General features: G+C 34.8%; 3 protein-coding genes and 1 long non-coding RNA gene across 10 annotated transcripts; 2 read left to right on the top strand and 2 right to left on the bottom strand.

Annotated features, from left to right (window-relative positions):
* Nucleotides 1-1054: 1054 nt before the first annotated feature.
* LOC143304210 (omega-amidase NIT2-A-like) lies at nucleotides 1055-2272 on the bottom strand. Its single transcript, XM_076626596.1, has 3 exons — nucleotides 2024-2272; nucleotides 1463-1631; nucleotides 1055-1188 (listed from the first exon to the last, which is right to left on the bottom strand). The coding sequence occupies exons 1-3, from the start codon at nucleotides 2105-2107 to the stop codon at nucleotides 1055-1057; spliced, it is 387 nt and encodes a 128-aa protein (XP_076482711.1). The 5' UTR covers nucleotides 2108-2272.
* A 1624-nt stretch (nucleotides 2273-3896) lies between these two features.
* On the top strand, nucleotides 3897-6628 carry LOC143304196 (survival motor neuron protein-like). Of its 6 annotated transcripts, none has more exons than XM_076626577.1 (6): nucleotides 3897-3941; nucleotides 5060-5242; nucleotides 5368-5482; nucleotides 5872-6169; nucleotides 6290-6369; nucleotides 6438-6628. In XM_076626577.1, the coding sequence occupies exons 1-6, from the start codon at nucleotides 3912-3914 to the stop codon at nucleotides 6494-6496; spliced, it is 765 nt and encodes a 254-aa protein (XP_076482692.1). In that variant the 5' UTR covers nucleotides 3897-3911; the 3' UTR covers nucleotides 6497-6628. The 6 variants fall into 6 exon arrangements, with proteins under 6 accessions (XP_076482692.1, XP_076482694.1, XP_076482695.1 ...); XM_076626579.1 differs by lacking the exon at nucleotides 3897-3941 and adding an exon at nucleotides 4216-4380 and having other exon boundaries at nucleotides 6438-6625; XM_076626580.1 differs by lacking the exon at nucleotides 3897-3941 and adding an exon at nucleotides 4379-4393 and having other exon boundaries at nucleotides 6438-6625.
* A 1771-nt stretch (nucleotides 6629-8399) lies between these two features.
* LOC143304194 (uncharacterized) lies at nucleotides 8400-10430 on the bottom strand. Its single transcript, XM_076626574.1, has 5 exons — nucleotides 10378-10430; nucleotides 9764-9961; nucleotides 9269-9557; nucleotides 8753-9092; nucleotides 8400-8539 (listed from the first exon to the last, which is right to left on the bottom strand). The coding sequence occupies exons 2-4, from the start codon at nucleotides 9844-9846 to the stop codon at nucleotides 8811-8813; spliced, it is 654 nt and encodes a 217-aa protein (XP_076482689.1). The 5' UTR covers nucleotides 9847-9961; nucleotides 10378-10430; the 3' UTR covers nucleotides 8400-8539; nucleotides 8753-8810.
* A 351-nt stretch (nucleotides 10431-10781) lies between these two features.
* Nucleotides 10782-21025, top strand: LOC143304195 (uncharacterized). Of its 2 annotated transcripts, none has more exons than XR_013060890.1 (3): nucleotides 10782-11354; nucleotides 12109-12201; nucleotides 19866-21025. It is a non-coding gene; the product is annotated as an uncharacterized LOC143304195 (long non-coding RNA). The 2 variants fall into 2 exon arrangements; XR_013060891.1 differs by having other exon boundaries at nucleotides 12106-12201.
* The last annotated feature ends 136 nt before the right edge of the window (nucleotides 21026-21161 follow it).

Here is a 21161-nt window from a genome sequence, read left to right as displayed (position 1 = left end):
AGAAAAGCCAGAAATATATTTTCAGCAGATTTTAACGCTCCCCTGGCAAAGATCTCAAAAACGAGTTGCGGCACAATTTAAAGCGACAAATAGCATCGCGTGTCTCGTTGTGGTAACACACGGTTCGCCAGTTCTTTTTTTTTTTTTGATATCGGTGACTGCCATATTCTCTTGAGTTTCTAAATCGTAAAGATTCTTTCCCCAGGGATTGGTCAACTGTGTATGTCCCTGTTACGCCGGGCGACTCTCTACCTGGCCCAGGTCACACACCGCGGGCCAGACGGACACCAGATGTCCGTCATAAACCCGAGTCACTTGCCTGCAAAGGTCCTTTAAACAAAACAAACATCTGGTTCCGAGGAATTTCTAAACACTATTGTCTACCACGGCTGGACAAGGGAAAGTTGGTTTTTCTCACGCACGCTGCAACTTTCCTCCCACTAACCACTTTCTGTCGAGGGCAGTTAAGACCCTTCGTTTAACCAATTAAAAACGAAGCCTATTCCCTCACTCTCCTAAATAACATCGGTCCCGTGCGCTAGACACACCCATCCTTAGCTTTCCTCGGACACAGCATCGTCACTCAACTTCACTTCTTCTACATCGTTGGAAAAGTCAACTACTAAGTATACGCTAATGCCCAACGGGGCAGTCTAATCATAACGCGAGAGTCGGTCTCGGTATTGTCGAGCATACACTTCGTCTCTTAAATATCTCATAGTGCTACGTCCACTAATACATTGAATCCAATTATAAGAGCCCTGCTCTAACGCACATATCTATCTTAGCTTCGTGCGACAAGTTGTTAATTACTTATTTCTCTCTGTCAGTGTAATCTAAGTGCTGGAAATATATAATTTATAATTCTGTGAATCACAGTGTTATACAAACTCAATCACCCCTATTATCTCAACGGAAATCAGGGGATCGATCAATTCGTGGTGTCGATTGTTATAATCGTAACGGGGATTTACGACCCCCGTTGACGTCTCTCCTTGCGATTACGTCTCCCCGCGATTGGTCGAAGAAACAGTCCCCATGCGACGTAACTTGCTTAAGGAACACGAGCCGGTGATATACAGGCAACGTATAATTGAATATCATTCGCTCTGAAACGCTGAAGTAATGACCAGTGCAGTGGTCCAGTGGTCATATTGAATGCCGCTGGATATATCAGCATTTGGCAACCTAACCCAGAGAAGCAGGAAATATGAAGCCACCGAATACCAATTAACTTCGTAGTTGCACGGTTCACATTCCATCATTTCTGAATATGCGAGGACAGTCCTCTTATTGTGCTTTTAATTCTTTTATTTGTTTCATTTTCAGCAAATATACTGGTTTTTTAAATTAAGCTTCTTTTTATACAGAGTTACAGATTATATTAATTTTATATAGAATATATTTAAGAAAGATATTTAATTTTTTGCTAGTTAAGTATTGATCGATTAAGTTACTGTACCTTTGTTCCGATAAATGCGTGCCATTTCCTCGAATCTAATATCATAGCAAATGCCAATACCTATTTTGCAGCCCTTCACATCGAATGTCGTTAGGGAGTTACCTGGACTGAGTGAATCACTCTCTCGAAAAGTAATCTCATTAGGAATGTCGATGTCGAATAGATGTACCTAATAACATAAAAATGTAGTCGCTAATTCTATTGCTGCAACTTTTGTAATTTAATATCAAAGTTACCAACTCCTAAACTTTAATTATTTTTTATTTAATAACTGACAGCGTTTTTATCACTTTCTTTTATTAAAAAATCTTATCATTTAATAATGTTTAAAAAGGAGAAAAAATAAGTATTTTCGTATGTGAAAAATTTATACAACAACAAACACATTACAACAAAAATGGGCGTTTCCCGTATCATAACGTATTTTATAAACCGTAAATTATAGAATTGGTTATAGTATACGTATGTACATATGTATATTCCTAAATTATTCCTAGATAGAGTCACTTTCTTCACCCCAATATTTTCAAATTCAAAGCCATAAAGGAATATATTACTTACCTTTCGGTGTTTTGCTATCAAAGTTCCATCGGGACCCCAAATAGTACAGGTATTGTACAATTTATCGCCCTCTATTTCAGGCATCGTACCACCAACTACATAGATGTTTTCTTTAGCTGCGTTCGATGAAGCAACGCTCGTTTCACCATCAGGAATACTCTCGGCGTATTTTGGAAAGTACTCTGCATTGCAATATTTCAATTAATGAAAAATAACTGTCTTTTGTTCCAACCATAAATTAAATTGAAATGTTTGTCAGTTTTTTATTTTCTAAATTATTAAAATAACTAAGTTTTATATTTCGACTTAATTAAATATGCAATTACTTAGCTAATAGTATATATAATAAATTGTTTCTACAGGTTCAAAGTGAAAAATGAATATTTAGAAATATTTAATTACGACAATACTATTTGTGTTAGCATCAGTGGCTTGTTACTCAACGACTTTGCTAGTACTTTTTGAAACATAAAGTTAGTTTTCAATTAACACTTATACTAGAGGCGGAATTATAAATGCAAAATAATTGATAATACTAATTTATAAGTACCTAATTATTAGTATCTTAAAAAATATATTTATACAAAAATCACGATAATCATGAAAATGGGGAAATCCTATATCCTCGACTCAATTCACAATTTATTTTGTATATTAATTAGATTTATGACGGATGAAACGAGAGGGAGAGTTGCGCGTTTCGTCCCGGGACTACCGGTGGACTCGTCAGTAAAGCTATGCCCGGTAGTCCCTGCCTTAGACGTAGAGGGAGTCTCGCTAGGTGCGGTATTTATATCAATCGCTCGTATATTCGACCGCTAGTGAGTTAGACAGACAGACTCGTTGTCGTCGTAGCCCTCTAGTGTTGGCGGTTGGTACCCGCGGATCGCCCGGGAGGTGTTGCGCCGCGTTGATGCCTCGACCTGTCGGCGTCCTGTTGATACCGATCCGCCACAGATTCCGCGCTCATCAGTACGTACTCACTGGCGACATCGAGAAAATGTATCGGCAATTCCTCGTACGACCAGAGGATCGGAAATATCAAAGGATATTATGGCGCAGCGCGAGTGGAGAAACAGAAACATATGAGCTTAACACCGTAATACTCTTATCATAGAAATAGAAGCAGTCCTCAATTCCCGCCCGCTAACTCCTATCTCCACCGATCCAAATGATCTCCTAGCCCTCACTCCCGGACATTTCCTCATTGGCGATTCATTAATGTGCTTACGTGATCGAGATTTCAGGGACATTCCATCGAACCGACTCTCCAAATGGCAGCATATCCAACAGCTTAAACAACATTTTTGGAACCGCTGGCATAAGGAGTATTTGAACGAGCTAACCAACCGCAATAAATGGAGCAAGGGTGGACACAGCATCCAAAAGGGCACAATCGTCATCCTCAGAGAGGACAACGTTCCCTCCATGCATTGGCCTCTGGGCCGAGTTATCAAGGTTCATCCAGGTGCCGATGGTGTTGTCACGTAAAATAACAAAATAAAAAAGGAATTTGAGGTAAAAAAATAAAAAAAGAAAACTTTATTTTTTTTCTAACATCAATACACTTTACAATCTACGTCCGAACTCCAGGCGTGACTTTCTAAGACTGACTCTTATGATTTTACTTTCGATCGGATCCGATTACTTTCTTTTGTCATCCCTCAACATCCCCACCGTCCATGCATTTGCTAGGCGTCCGCGATCGTTGCCACGTGCTCTTTCTTCTAGAACCTTCGGTGGAAGGACCGTTGGGATGTTGATGGTTCATTCATGATGGTTCAGCGATATACATTGTCGCCGAGTGCCGCCACATCTTTATCTCTATCGTCAGTCCGTCGGATTTGAAGTATGCCGGTCGTGACATGCTCTTCGGGCCACACGTTTTATGATACAAGACCAGCAAAATGATCAATGTGTAATTTTACATATCTTACATTTTTTTCCAAATGAAATATTGTTTTTATTAAACGTTTAAAACCTCAGGCAACATTTATTTCATCTGATTTCAGTTTTACAAATATATATCTATAATACATATCTGTATAAATTACGGTCTGGTTTTATCAAACAGGGACCGACACTCGCTAGGGAAAACTGCCCAAAAATTGAATGGTAAAAACCAATATGAAAGACAACAAATTTCTCGTTCTGCGGAACAAATAGAAATGAGCAGAGTATCTTTATCTTTATCTGAGACATTCAAAGCGTATCACGCATACGCTAAACCTGAAGAAAACTTTCTTGTCTTCCATGTTCATTTTTCCCTTTCCATTTCCGAACGGTTTCTTCTATATTTATTTATATGTTCGTGATTGATGCTATTGACAACATACAACTAAGGGGAAATACGAATAGTAATAGATAGATGTATAATTCATTATGCAATTTTATAGAATTAAATCTTATTTATCTTCAGATATAAAAACTATATTTACCAGCTGAAACACTAACGCATATGCAGTATAATATAATCTACTTAACAATCTCGTTTTAGTTATAATATGTGATTAATTCTTTTGCTATTTCGCTATAAACAGTTTCTTGTGCATACAATATTTTTTTATAGTATTCTAATATATTGTTAGATATTGTAAAGAAAGTAAAATACAGTTATTGAAGTTTGGGAACATTCAATGTTAACCTTGCTTCAAAAAATAATCTTTCGAATGAAAGGGGAATAGATTTTTAGTATTATAGTTGGTATAATGTCATCATTGTTTACAATGTGTTAGAGTTAAAGAAATGAGACAAATTAATATTTCAGAAGCAAATTCAATATTTAAATGGTGTTATTTTAAAATGGCAGATGATATGAATGTTCTTTTTATACGAGGAAATGGAAACGTATGTATGGTAATGGAAACGTAATGGTTTTAACATTATTTTAGTACAAGATTTTAGCATAATAGTAATTAACAGTATCCACTACCTTTTAGTCAATTTTTGAAAAATGACATATATGATAATTTGCAATAGTTTGATAATAAAATACTTGTATCAATATTAATAACGTATAATTTGCTATCTCAAAAGGATACAGACACAGCCAATGATAATGTTTGGGATGATAGTGCATTAATAGAAGCATATGATAAAGCAATAAATTTAGCAAAAGAAGAAGTTATCAAGCGAATGGGAATGGATGTTGGAAATTCTCAACCGAAAGAAGACCTACAAAATCTTAAGCAGCCTAAACACGCAAGTAAATTACACAAGGTTGTGATTTTGATAGAATATTACAAATTTGATACAGAATATTATTAAATATATTGATTAAGAAGCAAATTATTTTATTTTGCTATTTACTTATATTTATTTGTATACACATCTTTTCTCTATAGAAATGGATCATAGGAGCACCTTATCGTGCAATATACTCAGAGGATGGAGAAATTTATGAAGCTATAATATCAAAAATTTACGAAAACAATGGCACGTGTGTTGTAAAATTTGTAGGTAATACCTTTAGCATGATGGTTATGTCAATTAAGAAATGTACTAAAAATACATATATATATATGAAGTAAAGGCTTTCGCATAGTCTATCACAGTGTCATTCAGCAGGTCCTTAACTGGGCAGGAGTACCTGTCAATGTCTATGGGGAGACCCGTGGAATATAGGGTCATGAACCATAAACATGCATGTTACTTATTGTTCATTATTAGCTGCTTGGAATATAATTCTCCTCATTAGACGAGTGATTATTACTACATATATCAAGGCAAACATTTATACATATACATTTATGCATGGGAAATTCTAATACATTGCCTGTAAGGACAGTAACTGAATGGCATTCAGTAATTCTATTAAATGACAAAAATTTTTTTTACTCTGTGTTTAGGCTATGGTAATACAGAGAAAGTCGAGTTGAGTTCTCTTTTAGAATCAGAAGGTTTACAAAGTCAAATAGCACAACGAAAGAAAGCTTTGGAAGAGAAATTCAATGAAGAGAACGATGAGACTTGTGAGACTAATTTTTCTACAAATGTAAATTCGAAAAAATATAATGTAGAAAAAATGGATTGTGACTCTGAAGAAGCAAATGCGTATAAACATCACTTCATACCGGGACCATCTTTCAATTCGATGACTGATATAATGCCACCTGCACCTCCTTTACCACCACAATTAATGGCCAAGTAAGTACAATTTAAAAATTCTAATGGAATGCTGAATACTTCTAATATTAATAAGTAATTTGGAATAAGTTTAACATTTTATTTGGAAAAAAAATACGAAATTTTAATAAAATGTACTAGATTACCAGATAATGATACAGACGCACTTTCAAGTATGTTGATGTCATGGTATATTAGTGGTTATATGGTATATTACACAGGTAATTATTTCATATAAGTATTTTATTGTATATTAAATTTTCAATGGACTATGTTATTTCTTTTGTAGGTTATTATCATGGTTTGAAACAAGCAAGAAACAATCAAGAGAACAGGAAGAACTGTTGATTATATCAATTTTTTCAATAACAATATAACAATAATATAAGATATAATAAAATATAAAACTCATTGTATTTATTTACTTCAATTATTTGAAATAAAGAACAGCTTTATTTTCATATAAGACTTTAAGACTTTTTTAAAAATAATTACTAAGATAAGAAAACATAAAAAACATATTTTTGATAAAATACACTCACATATATATGTCGGGTTATCATTAGCATTTAAGGCGCGTAATGATCCTTCGTTTGAATTAGCCATTGTTTTACGAAACAGAGAATATATTTACGCGAATAAACAAGATTTTACAAAATATTATGAATAATGAGTTTAATAAATAATAAGATTAACAAACGATATGTTTAACTAATAATTAGATTAAAGATTAATAAGTTTAACGAACAATAAGAGGAACGAATAATATGTCTTACGAATAATGAATTTAACGTATAATGAGATTAACGATTGATAGGTTTCACGAATAATGAATTTAATTAACGCTATTAACAATGTTCCGGGGTTCAAACGAATCCACGGTCAACGGGATAACTCTTTACTATGTGTAGAATAATTTTAAACACAAAATACAATTCCTGAGACACTCGGTAAATTGCTCGATGTATCACTTTCCAAGGCGATCACACGAATGAATATCTGATGAAAATCTTTTTCGCTATACGACTGCATTTGTTTGTTATATGCTCGCTGGAAACATCGAGAAGGTTCCAATCGTTGTTGCTAGGCAATTTCTGTCAAAAGTTTGTTGTATACTCTTTGGAAACATCGAGAAAGATTCAAACGCCGTTACTAGGCAGTTTCTGTCTGGAGATTGATTCCTAATACAACGTGTGTCCCATTATATCGACATCTCTAAAGTACAATTCTATGTGATTTCTAGGGAGAACAATACAACCGATCCACACCTTCGTCAGGCAAAACGTTTATCCCGTGACCGTGGCTACGTTCGGCGACCAGTTGTCACCTCGAACCCACTTTCGCTTTCACAAATATCAAACAATTACAAATGACAATTGCTTAATTACAGTTATGATAAAATCTAGGCTAAAGCATTAGAAGGCTTCCTCAAAATTGCAAAGGGAAGGCTCCGGTTTTCCTTTCATCTCCGACATATATAATACAAGGATATAATACAACCGAATATTTTAAACTTAGCCTATAGCGCGTGCGCGCACACACACGCACACACATGACACACATGACACACATGTGCGCACACACATGCGCGCATACACACATGCACACACATGCGAATGATTTCTCGAACGATAATCCATTTATTTATATTTTTCAATATCTGTCCTTACGATTGCGTATTTATTTGTTCCACGTATCATATTTATCTATTTGCATAACTGTAGGTGACATTTTTTTAAACAATTTTGCTAATATTTCATAACTTTTTAATTCATATTTCAAAGTGGTAACAGGTGTTTCTTTCTTTTCAAGTCTCCTCCATATCGGGCTTATTTCTAGTAGCCACGCTTGCTTACAAAGCAATTTTATATCTGCACAAGAATATCTTTCAGTACATTTTACTATGTGGTTTACAATGTCTGTATTTTCTAATAAGTGGTTGCTAAGGTATAATTTGAATATACCAAGTTGAGCAACTTCATTGGGTAATGATACGTATATTTGCTTTTCGAGACGCCTGAGTAAAGCTGCATCAATGTCCCTAATAACATATTTACAATAAATATTATCGTTCTATTATACTAATAATAATGAAGGAATACTTCAAACAACACAATAACATATTTGGAATTTGGAGAAATATTACGATATTTTCTACTTAGAAAACATTGAAATAATGTGATATACGTACCAAGGGGAATTAGTTGTAGCCAGAAGAACTACATTAGAATTCTCATTAGACACTAATCCATCCAATCTAGAAAGAAGTTCTGATCTGAATCTCTTTGCAGGTTCAGACAATATACAGTCTCCTTTATTTGTGGCGATCCAGTCAATCTCGTCGATAAAAATAATTGTAGGCGAATGACTATAGGCAAGTTCAAATAAAACCTGTTCAGTTTAACAAATGTATTATTCATTAAATATTATATTCGAAATTCCTTAAATTCATTGCCTCATCACGAATATGATATCATTTCGTTTTCCAAACAACTATTCTATTTATATATAAATGACGAAAAATAAAATCAAATCTTTTTATACCTAGAATCTCTCCTTCATAGACAAAGGAACAAAGAAACTTACAGAGACAAAGCAACTTACACGTATATACTTCTCGGAATCGCCTCTCCATTTGCTGACCAATGAGCTGGCAGTTATGTTAAAAAAGGTGCAATGGCATTCTGTCGCGACTGCCTTCGCTAACATCGTTTTCCCTGTTTTGTATATTTCTTGTAAACACGTACAGAAATGAAAAGAATGCGAGTATCTTTCCCGTACCAGGTGGGCCGTACAGCAAAATACCTTTCCAGGGGAAAAACGGGCCATCAAAAAAGATAGGATACTTAAGGGCATACACAACGGCCTCCTTAACAGCGGTTTTACATTCTTCTAGGCCTATAACGTCATCCCAATGTACATTTAATTTGTTTACTATGATCTCCTGTGACGATACAAAGATAAAATGGCGTCTTCTCTATATTAAGTAAGTGTTACGTAATTTGGTATTTGAAGCGTTACTGAAATCACGTCATCGTCGATATACGTTGAACGGTTTATCGACGGGAATTTTATCGTTTAAAAGCTTTACGATACGTATATTAATCGAAAATAACTTACGCATGAGATGTCCTCAGCAATCTTTCGTAATTCCGGATTATCTGAATAAAGCTTTTCAATGCATTTCAATATCTTCGATTGCATGGATTGTTCCATTGGGACGTTAAATATCTCTTCTGATGAACGTCCATCACTCTCATTGGGAAATATCGACGTCACTGTCATGCCGAGATTAATATGATTCGTATTGTCATCAGTTATCTTCTGCTGTAGATTCGTCTCTTTCACAGGCTCACTTCTCGCTTGTTTACTAACAGATTTGGCTTTTGTCTCAATACTTCTACAAACACTGGATCATATTGTAATACGATACGTTGAATACGATACGTTGAATACGATACGTTGAATACGATACGTTGAATACGATACGTTGAATACGATACGTTGAATACGATACGTTGAATACGATACGTTGAATACGATACGTTGAATACGATACGTTGAATACGATACGTTGAATACCGTTTAATATCGTTAAATAATTTAAATTCTTACGTTTTGCTTGCATTTGTCACTTCCCTCGTCATTTCCCTTCCAGTTATTTTCTTACACAATATGGGATATTTTTGAAATTTCATCTTGTAATAATTTTCATACTCTGCAACGATAATTTCCAAATCGATGTTGTCGCAGACCCGATGTTCGGGAGATAGACGAGCTTCCCGGAATAATACATCGCTAATGTCTATATACCTAAAGAAATGTAGTTTTTAATTAATTATAGTTTTTAACCGATTAAAAATATTTTTCGCAATGACTGAACACTATAAGATAACCATCAAACAACTGTTTTATCTCTAGGTAATACAGGCAAAAGAATGTATTTACTATATAAATCCTCGAAGATAATTTCTTGTCTTCTGCTCTTTAATTTCCAATTTTTAGATGGATAAGAATAATTTGAATTTATATTTCATATATTTGTTTATAACTAGTTAATCTACATTATCGATTGAGTTATTCTTAACTACTGAATTACGGATGTCGAATTTTCAAATTTGGTTTCGCCTTCTCTTTCCACGATGTCCACTGATTTCTATTTCGATTGGTCACTGACACTATTCAAGAGAATTGGAACTAGGAATATATTTTAATTATAATATACTCACCCATTGTGTTCCAAATAATCACATACAAGGTATAATATGTTCCGATGACGTTCCGAAATATGACTCTCCTCCTAATATAATTATTTTTTCATTACAATAATATAAGTTTTTTCATGTAATTTTTTGTTACATTTGCGAATTCAACGAGTTACACATGATTTTTCATGAAACACGAACGTTAAAAATATTTGATACAGCCTAATTATAAAAATTGTTAGAAGCAAAAGTCATAGATACTATGTGCGAGTATCGCATGAAACGAACAGCTATTAAGAGAACTGCAGCAATATTACAAATCAAATAACAAAACACACTCGTCTGTGACGTGGAAATTCTAAAATCTAAAATCTAGAATATTCCTTACCTTTTTCGCAGATTATAAAATATCTTATTCATACTACCTTGCATCGATAAATCACCGTTCATAGTGACACTTTCAAATCGCCTATCGTTTCTCAATGGATACGAGAATTTCCGTTTATTACTTTAAAAACAACCCGTCCATTACGTTTCTCTTAAAAAATTCTTTCAACTCCGTTGAAAACCGAGCATCAAACAAGAGACAAACGATTTGTTGCCATGGAAATGTTTGGTTCACACATAAGCAACGCACAAATATAATGATAGAATAGCTGAGTGTGTGTACTGTATAGTAAGATGGATGCAACATGGAAATAGAAAGAGAACACCATGTATAGATACTTCCTGTCCTTGTTTAATCAGGCATGCACACTAGTGGACACTGACGCTGCTCGTATACCCCTGTTACATATTTCCTGTACAAGTGCGCGTCATTAGACAAGGACGGAACATCCTCTCTCTACTTCTCTATCGCGTTTTTAGTTCGCTCACGCGCTCTGTACTTATATCTATTACATTTCCACCATAAGCAGCGGCCGTGCAGTGACTTACAAAAGTTCCGAACGGTTCCATCCTGGGCGGACGGTTAATTGCGTTCGGTACTTCGAGGCAGGAAGGTGAGTACAGAATCGCTCCTCTTAGTACTCTTATTAGAAGTGTTATCATCGAATATAAGTTTTTTCAATAAATTCTTATCGTTTTACAATCTTTCTAGAATACAATGACGTCAGCAATCGATCATTTTCGCGAATTTATTGTAAATTAATTGGGGGAATATCTGGAGTTCTTTATCGGTTTCGACTGTAAAATCAGCAACTATTCGAATTTTTCATTCATAATTGTGACGTTTTCGACTCTTCCGTTGCCAAGACCCTCTTGAGAGATTTTTGGCACGTTCCATCACCCTTGTTAAACGAGTGCACATTGGTGGATATATTGATTTTAAAAACCAATACGTGAACGAGGTTTATTATCTCACTGGGACAAAGAAATCCGTTTTATTCGCGAATTTTCCGTGTTTCTTCTTAATTTTCGTGAGTGTCTGGCGCGGAGCATTATTTGAATGAACTTTTCATCGTTCAGATTATATTTCGTTTAAAAAGATTGAAATTGATGTCGAGAAGAAATGAAACAAGGTGCTCGGGCATTCCATCGTTTCCCGGGGAAAGAGAAATGTGAAAAAAACGGTCGTTCTTCCTTCTGCCATTTTCGTCCATTACCAAAATGGTATGACCCAAATGTCCCGGGTCGTGAATCAATCAAGCGAATTTTGAATAATTTTTGAATAATATCCAGTTAATAATTTGTGAAACAAATTAATTTCATTTTATCGTTGGAAACAAATTAGTTGGATTTTTCTTTCTTTAGCAGTTTTCGCCGGAGTTGACCTGACGTGCTACTTCAGTTTCCATCTTCGCTTCTCGAAACTTCCAACGTCCTTGGTGTTGGAGTCTCCTTGCCCAGGTGAGTACATAGCTTCTAGATACTCGTCGCTGTTCATCCTTACGAGCCTCTCGAGCTTTAGTTGTCAATTGTTATCGTTAAAGGAAGAGAAGCTCGCGACAGATGTTATCGAACAAATCGTTTATTCTCGAAAAGTTCGAACTTGTTCGTTGCGTTTGAATATATATGGACGGACTCCATTTTTCATGACATCTTCATGATTTGTCATGTCGTGAGTATAGCTTCTGACTACCATATGTTTGTGATTTATGTGAAATTTGACCACTATACCGTGATAGAAAAATATTTCCAATGAATTATAAATATTTTACATTGTGAATTATAAATATTTGTTACAAATTATATCGTACTTGAGGTGAAAATGAACCATATATCTGCTTATGGAATACGAGGTAGTAAATCATTCGAAACATAATAACGATTAATTAAGCACATATACAATAACGTTTACGAATGAATATTGCGAATTATTGTATGGCTTTAATGCGGTATTTAATGTTTTGATTGCGGTCTTTGAAATGGTATCATAGGTGCTGATATAATATCGCGCGAAAAAGGAAAGACCAGTGGTTAATATTGCAGGTGCACCAGTGCGTTGCGCTCGTCGGGGGTGGTTTTGACGCCGGTGCCGAGGAGAGACGCAGAACGTGTTCGATCGACCCGCAAACGTAGCCCGTGCTCATACTGCGACAGAGTTCGTTTCAGTTAGGCTCAGTCGCTGTTTGTCCGTCGACAGCGTATAGTCGCGTCGGCCTACGATTCCTTTTTTCTTCTTGTTTCTTGCGAACTCTCTCGCAACAGCCGTTCTATACGTACGCCGCCAGTATATCGCGTGATCATCGTTCCCGTTGCTTCCCTTACCCTCTCACGTCCTTCGAAGAAGACCTTCCTTTGGTTTTTCCTTGTTTGGAGGGAATTCATCGCTCGGACACATGGACTGCGAAGCACGAGGGTTGATCGAGGCATCAGCGTGATGTACTTTTCAGGTTTCATATTTTCTCTATGATACTTTCTAAGGAGAATTTGGAAGATATACATTTTTAGGAAATAAAGGTTTTTATGGAGTCATCGATAGGTTAGAATTTAATTAACTCTCTTATAACAGGTATTCCAATTTTTTAATATATAAATTTAGTTTCCTCTATGGTGTTAGAGAACATAATGCGGGCATTTTATGATATAACGAATATATTCGTATATATTTTAGTTTATTCATTCGTCAAATTTCCCTAGTAGGCCGGCCTGCAGCTCACATGCAGCACTTAGTAAAAATTTGTTTTGTTAGAGGTTGGCCATTCTTCTTGCTATAAAAATATCGTGAAGTCATATTATATGATAAAGCACCTTCTGAAAGCTAGATGCTCGATAACGAGCCTAATGATTCTCGGTAGTTTGTAATGTCAAGCTTTGAATTGGCGAGATCGCTCTGCTGTCAAACCGCCGTCCAGCGACGACCACATTCTTTAACCACGTTCAAGGGGTATATCACGCTACAGAAACCATCAAAGGGTTTGCAAGTTAGTTGCCTTTTAGAAGTGGGGCAATTGGTTGTTACATGTAATCCGTAGTTGCTGGCTGTTCTCCTTAGTCGCCATACATCATAGAGACGACAGTTATAGTCGTCAGTTGTCCTTGCTAATGGTTGCTTGTTGTCGCTAGTTAGTTCTCGTTATCGTTATGTATTCCATCAATCACGCGAAATTTAACGTATGGGAATTTATTCTTCTTTATTCTTTCTGTAGGGAGATTTTTTAAGACAAGGAAAATATAGAATATTTTAAGACGACGGTAAGGTTTGAATTTAAGTAACTGTTTTATGATACAACAAAGTGGAAAAACGATTTAATTTTATAAAGTTTAAGGTAATTTTTTAAAAAACTTCGAATTTAAAAGATTCAAATAGATATCTTAAACTTAATTAAACCCTCCATATCGTAAGAAATTAAATGAAATTGCGCAAGAAAGTTAATACATTTAATGTATTATTTTAAACATTTATTTAAAAACATTTATTTAAAATTTAAGTGCAGGCGTTGACGCGCGCGCGCCATTCGAAGCATTTGTCAGTTCGTTACATCTGCGGTAAAAGTTGTAACTACGAAGAAGCTTAACATATGGTGCGTCTCAAGATGACAGTAAAAAGTATTAAGAGATTTTTCGAGATTTTTTCTTTTAAGTTTCCAAGTACTTTTTCTATTTAACTTCTTTTTTTTTGCATTTTCTCACAATATTCGATAAATAGAGACGAAATATGACAGTTCTTAGTTCGGGGATTTATTGGTTCGAAAGTTACTTCAAAAGTGTTTCTGGAGTTCCTGCGGTTAATACTTTTAAACTACTGAGTACGACTTATTCCGTATGGCTGGACAAATCTTTGTTGATACTGTAAGCGTAACTGGTCCGGATATTGTCTTGTGGAGATAGAAAAATACACGAAGTATTGATTGAACTACATATTTTTTTAATTCTTTTTTAATTCTTTTAGTTCTTCATATATTGATAATAGAACGATATTCCGCTACTTTGAGCACAATATAGTAATGTTTAAATAAATAATAAAATTTACGCATTTCGTCTTCATGCGTCGATAAGAAAATGCAAAAAAAGTTAAAGAAAGATGATGCGCAGACGCGAAGTTTAGTCAGCAATAATATTTAAAACCTCTAAAATATATTGTACACATTTATTTGCAAATAAGCTCAATGAAATTAAACTGTAACTGTGTTTCCAATAATGTCTTCGATGTATTGCTCGCCATTATGTCGGATTAACAACTCTAAGTGATCGACCTTAATCACTAAATGGCGGCCGTGATTCAGTGGTATAGCTTTACATATGACGGACATCGCAGGCGCTTATAAGACGTCTATTGTGAAACGTTTCCAATAGCACCGTTTATGTGATGGTGAAATCTGAATATATATATATATCGCTGAAATATATATCGCTTATCACTTGAGTCTGACACGATCGTTTTTAAATAGAATCACAATTTTTTATTCTTTACAAAATCAGTCTATAAAGATTATGTGCAAATAAAATAGATAAATAGATAAATGGTTGTACAAACTTATAAAACAGATATTACAAGTATATCTAAATAAATGATATATTTATAAATTGTAATATTTGATCTAAAGTTTAAATAAATAAAAGAGATACTCGTGACTTACAATAAAAGTATTTTTTTTTCAATTTTTAAACAAAGCAAAAGTGGATAACAATTTTTCAAAATGTAAAAATCAACACAATGGTTGGTTTCTTTAATTAATCAATAACGTTTAAAGTTAATTAATGTCCAGAGTGGTTTGTACATTTTGTATTTCGCCGTATTTCAACGTTCGATGTGTAAATAAAACTTGATGCCTGAAATATCGAAAAAATAATTAAATCCGATCGTTCCGTCGAATTTGCAAATTGTATACTCGTGTAAAATCGAGTGCGCTTGTGTATGCTGATACGAAAAGTGGTAGTATATTTTTCTTTTTTCGATTATCGTTATCACTTTTTGTGTGGAAAAATTAATTCCGTGAAATGGAAGTGCAATCAATACGGCTTATCACGAAATAATAGCACAACGACGGTACATATTGGTACTGACGTCAGCTTCACAAAATTTCTCGAGTATCTCGGTCGACTATTTGGGTTAAGAATTCATTTTCAAGGTCCTACAAGCACGAGTATCTTATGGATATGAAATTTTCAGTGTACATTTTAATAACCATATTTCATATTGCATGCTGCGGTCCAAGAAAAATTCGCAGTTAATATTCTGCTAATCCCTGCTGCTTTTAAAGACCATAAGTAAGGTCCGTAAGGTCGTCCGTAAGGTTTAAAAGATTTCGAGTAGATTTGTATTACGTATTTTATCTTCTAATTTTTAAAGAGAGGGTCGTGTTTAATTAATTGAAAATGACGAAACTGTAATGAGACATTATTATCAAATATTAAACGTGGTTCCATTGGGTACTTTTATGGTCTTTGCGAGATATATATGCATTATACGTTGCTATTAGCAACGCGTAGCGATGAACGATGGAGAGCAGTACCTTCGTTATCTCGTCTCGGTTGTGTACATATCAGTAATGCACAGTACTCGTACTAAATATCTTACAAATTCCATACAGATTTTCAGATTAGTTTCGAATAATACCAACACGACCATGATAGTCACAGTACAGTATTAAATAGTGCCACTATGCATAATACACTCCTAAAATGTTTCTACAAATATATTTGTCCGAATATTTTTGTCAGCTACTATATCCTAACCACGATTTATTAAACAATATATAGATTTAAAAAAGAATATATAACGACATTACTTGTTTAGGCTAGATTGGTTTAACTTGTATAGTTTTAATAATTGTGTAAGATCAAACAAGAACTTATCGTTAGTTTGGCGAGATTTGATTACACGAAGCAACATAATTGCTTTGAAACTCAGGACAGAAAACAATGTCAACCGGTAGACGCGTTTGTCTGGTGAACGTGTAACGCGTAAATAATAGATAGCGACAATCACGCGAACGCTAGTTACAGCTGACTTGGCTTACATTGTAGCATTCAAACTAGAGTATACGAGCCGTAAGCGCTATTGAAAGTTCAAAGGCCGACTAGTGAGCTTCATCCTATCTCATTTTTTAATCAGGCGATGGATCGACGAATCGTATTGATTTCGAGGATTATTATAGTTCTGTGGGAATTTTAAAGCGTGGTTTGTCTAATCTTGTCTCGTTAGCTACAGACTCTTTGGCGAGCAGCCTGAAACTTGATCCAGTTTCGAGAAAATGAAAAATTCGTTTCTTCTCTTTGCTTCCCTGTTCCTTCTTTCCTCCTTTTTCCCTTTTTACATCGCGTTAAGGCCCGTTAAATAATATTGACTGCCGTGGACGCTGGCTGAGAAGTGCACTTTATAACTAGCTTTAAAATCACTGACGTCGATGAGGACAAAGGTAAGTTAGAGGGTCATTTATCTGAGCTGGTGTTATTCGACCTGAACTCTGCAGCTTTTCAGAGCTTCTTTCGTTTTTCTTTTAAGAGCAGAGATGTTAACTGGTCTTTTGTTACGTGTAAGAAGTATGTACTAAAGCTTATTTAGCACCAATTGGTTGCTCAAAGTCGAGATATACATACCTATATTATATTAATACGTTACAGAAGATTAGGCGTTAGTTAGCTTATGAGAATTTATAGTGTGTCACAGATCACAAAAGCAGAACGACTACTTTTTCATAAACGATATATGTATATGAATTGAAAGTTTAACTATTACGCCACATACTTCTCTCGATAAACGTCGTCGAATGCATATTGTTAAGGAATATTAGCCATTTGAATTCAATAGTTTCGAAGATACTAATGCTTCCGTGAAGTTTTTGCAGGCTGTTAATGTTTTATTGAGATACTACAAATTTTGAATAACTTCGATTAGAAATAAAAATCACATTACATTAACGCGTAGAATGTAACGTAACGTAGATAATGTAAATATAAGTTATATTACAAGGAAATAATACGGATAAGTAATGTGAAACATTCTGGTTAAAATTGCATCCTTTGAAGGCTAGGACACACAGTACTTACGAAGTAGATTAAGTACCAAATGGGGTACTTAAGAAAATTCATGTTGTCATTGTTTAATAAACATCTTTAGCTAATAGCCTTCTGCAAAAGCTGGTTTAAGTTATGCTAACTTATTCCTTATTAATTGCAATTATATTGTTCGTATCTCCTAGAGGATTAACAATCCATTTTTATAATGGATAATAAAAGCAAATTTCTATTAGGTTGTCCCAAGTTTCTTTCGTTTTATAAAGAAATGACAGATGCACAACATATTTTGTTTTATGTTATTCTATATTATTTTACATTAAATTGGAAAAAGGTGGACCACACGTAATTCAATAAAATAATATAAAACGAAAAATGTTGTACATCTATTACTTTCTTATAAAACGAAAGAAACTTTTGGAACAACCTAATATTTCTCTACTACGACGCTTTTACAGTGCTAAAATATTTGATAAAAATGTTAAGAAATTCTAATATTGATTTAAGCGTATCGATTTATCTGCTCTTCATATTTAATCAAACAGAAATCGTTAATTATGATTTCCACTTAAAAGCGGATTGCATATTATGAGGATAAATTATCAAATTCATCTCTAATATACACATTAGAGAATCATTCATAGCTGCAATGCTGTTTACCGCTAACATTCCTGGTACTCAATAATTCATTAGGTGACTGCTTTAGCCGCACAGAATACACCTACAAATAATTAATCGCGATTAATATTCCATCGACTTTTGAAAATCCCTCATGTGATCTATTTCATGCGATGAGAATACGTATAAATTGAGATTGCGATCGACCATCCTCAGTCGGATAAATCGAGTGATTCAAATTATAACACAAAAAAAAGTTAAAACTAGTTACATTATCTTTTTCAATTTTTATGTATTATTTGGCGGAAGAAACTTTGGTAATTGGTAAGTAAAGTTCACCTCCTTAATGTTAATGATTTTAATATGTTATTAAGCTCAAAGTTCTAAGGAATTTTCTATATATATATATACATATACATAACTGTGTGCGTATATATATAATATACGTATAACAACCAAAGTTCAGCTCTCAAGTGTACGCAAAACTTTTATGTTCATTTTACGCTATACCAGTATGTTTCATGAATTTGTTTGCTAACAGTATCGAAACAAATAACAAGCAGAGGACGAGCTATTCATGAATTGTTTTGCCAGCGTGTACGCTCCCAATATTTTCTATTTGAGAAAACATACTTGTTGCTATTGCAACTACAAATATTTTTACAGTCGACGCTTTTGCCGTGAATCATTGGCTAACATGTAAAATCGAGAAAAAACATGGTTTATTGTGATGGAAATGTGGAAAACCGCAAAACCGATATAGAAGGGAAAATAAAGGAAAGGAAGGTAGGGATAAGTAGAAGCTTGGGGCCAAGTTTAATTCACTGAAACCGAGCTGCTTGTATTATCACAAAACAAAATTGCCAGTACGTCATTTCCGTACTCTCGTCCTCGCGAAAATGGTTTCGCTTGTTAAGGAAAAACGAAGAGACAGGGAAGAGAGGAAAAAGCAGACGGAGAGCGCTTTTAAAAAGCTGGCGAAACGTGTGTTACCACAACGAGACACGCGATGCTATTTGTCGCTTTAAATTGTGCCGCAACTCGTTTTTGAGATCTTTGCCAGGGGCGCGTTAAAACATGCTGAAAATATATTTCTGGCTTTTCTGGGGTTTACTGAAATACGACAAATAACGTTGTAAAACATATGTACTTATGACTTACAGAGTAATTGAGTGTACAAAATATATAGTATACAAAATAGCCAGCGATTTAGGGCTTTAAAAGATCAAAAGGAAAGAAAAGAAAAGAAAAGAAGAAAGATAATATGTTGTGGCAGTCTAAGTCGATCTAAGAAAATAGATAAAGGGAGAGAGGGGCAAAGCTAGTTAATCTGGAAAGAATCCAAGCGTCAATTTCAAGCATTTACAGAGAATCAAGCGGTCTGGTTAAAGTCGTGAGTTGAGCAATTATCCCGCCTTAGGTTCAATCAGGTTAGTCCCACGCGAAATTGATCCAACCATGCGAAAACGAGTGTATTCTGATTTCTGTCGCAGATACTTCTGGCTAGTGCAGTACCTACACGGTGGTTGTTGAAATAGCCGCTTCTCATCTATTTTCCGCAGCGCGGACATCATCCTTTGATCCCTTACGACTAACGAAGTTTTCGAAGATGTACGGCAGTTTGAGATTCTACTTGAAAATGATCATGATTGCGGTCTGTGTGCCGTCTGCTCTTCTTTTTGTCCTTCCGTTAAAGACTGGTAAGTTGATACTGATTAATTATGCGATCGAAACCATATATAATGGCTACAAAAATGCCGCTAATATAATATTCCTTCTTTCTTGTATCTGTCTGCCTCTCAGGTCGTTTTACTAATTACAATAAGTAATTTCGACTTCTTTGCGCTCTCTTTTAACTCATTGAAACTTGATCCAGTTTCGAGAAAATGAAAAATTCGTTTCTTCTCTTTGCTTCCCTGTTCCTTCTTTCCTCCTTTTTCCCTTTTTACATCGCTTTGTTTTACATCGCAATTTACATTTATTTGTAAAGTTTGAATCTCCTCGATATTGAAGATGTTGAAGCTGCAAGTATGTATTTCATTTTAATCCATTCGAGACCGAGATTTAATTGTAAGACGATACCTAGGTGTCGGTACGATCTGAATGTTTAGTTGGAATGATTCTGTGTTTTACTCTCTCCAGGGTATCCTTTTCATACTTTGATTTTAAATCGATGACAATCTTAAATAGTATGCCTCATATTTTTAAAATATAAAATTATATACTATGTTATTCTATAATGTATTATGTACAGTTATATATATATATAATAATAATTCTATATTGAAGAAAATATGAAATTAACATGATATATACATTACTACATATGTAATTTCGACCAATTGCGGGGAGACGTAATCGCGAGGAGAGACGTCAACGGGGGTCGTAAATCCCCGTTACGACTGTAGCAGTCGACACCACGAATTGATCGATCCCCTGATTTCCGTTGAGATAATAAGGGGCGATTGAGTTTGTATAACCCTGTGATTCACAGAGTTATAAATTATATATGTCCAACACTTAGACTACACTGATGCCGAAATAAATAGTTAACAACTTGTCGCACAACGATGCGATAGATATGTGCGCTAGAGCAGGGCTGTTATACTGGAAATTAGTGTATTAATGGACTTAGCACTATGATGTATTTAGGAGAGAAGATGTATGTTCGACCACACCGAGAATCGACAAAGATTTGCGGGAAGTATGCGACTCTCGCGCTATGTGCAGACTGCCGCGTTAGGCGTTAGTTTTTAGACTGACTGTCGCTCTTTTTTTAATACGGAAGA

The sequence above is a fragment of the Bombus vancouverensis genome, unplaced genomic scaffold, assembly GCF_051014615.1.
Source record: "Bombus vancouverensis nearcticus unplaced genomic scaffold, iyBomVanc1_principal scaffold0026, whole genome shotgun sequence".
NCBI classification, from domain to species: Eukaryota; Metazoa; Arthropoda; class Insecta; order Hymenoptera; family Apidae; genus Bombus; species Bombus vancouverensis.
The sequence above is the reverse complement of the archived record's forward strand: the minus strand, read 5'-3'. Positions and strand labels throughout refer to the sequence as shown.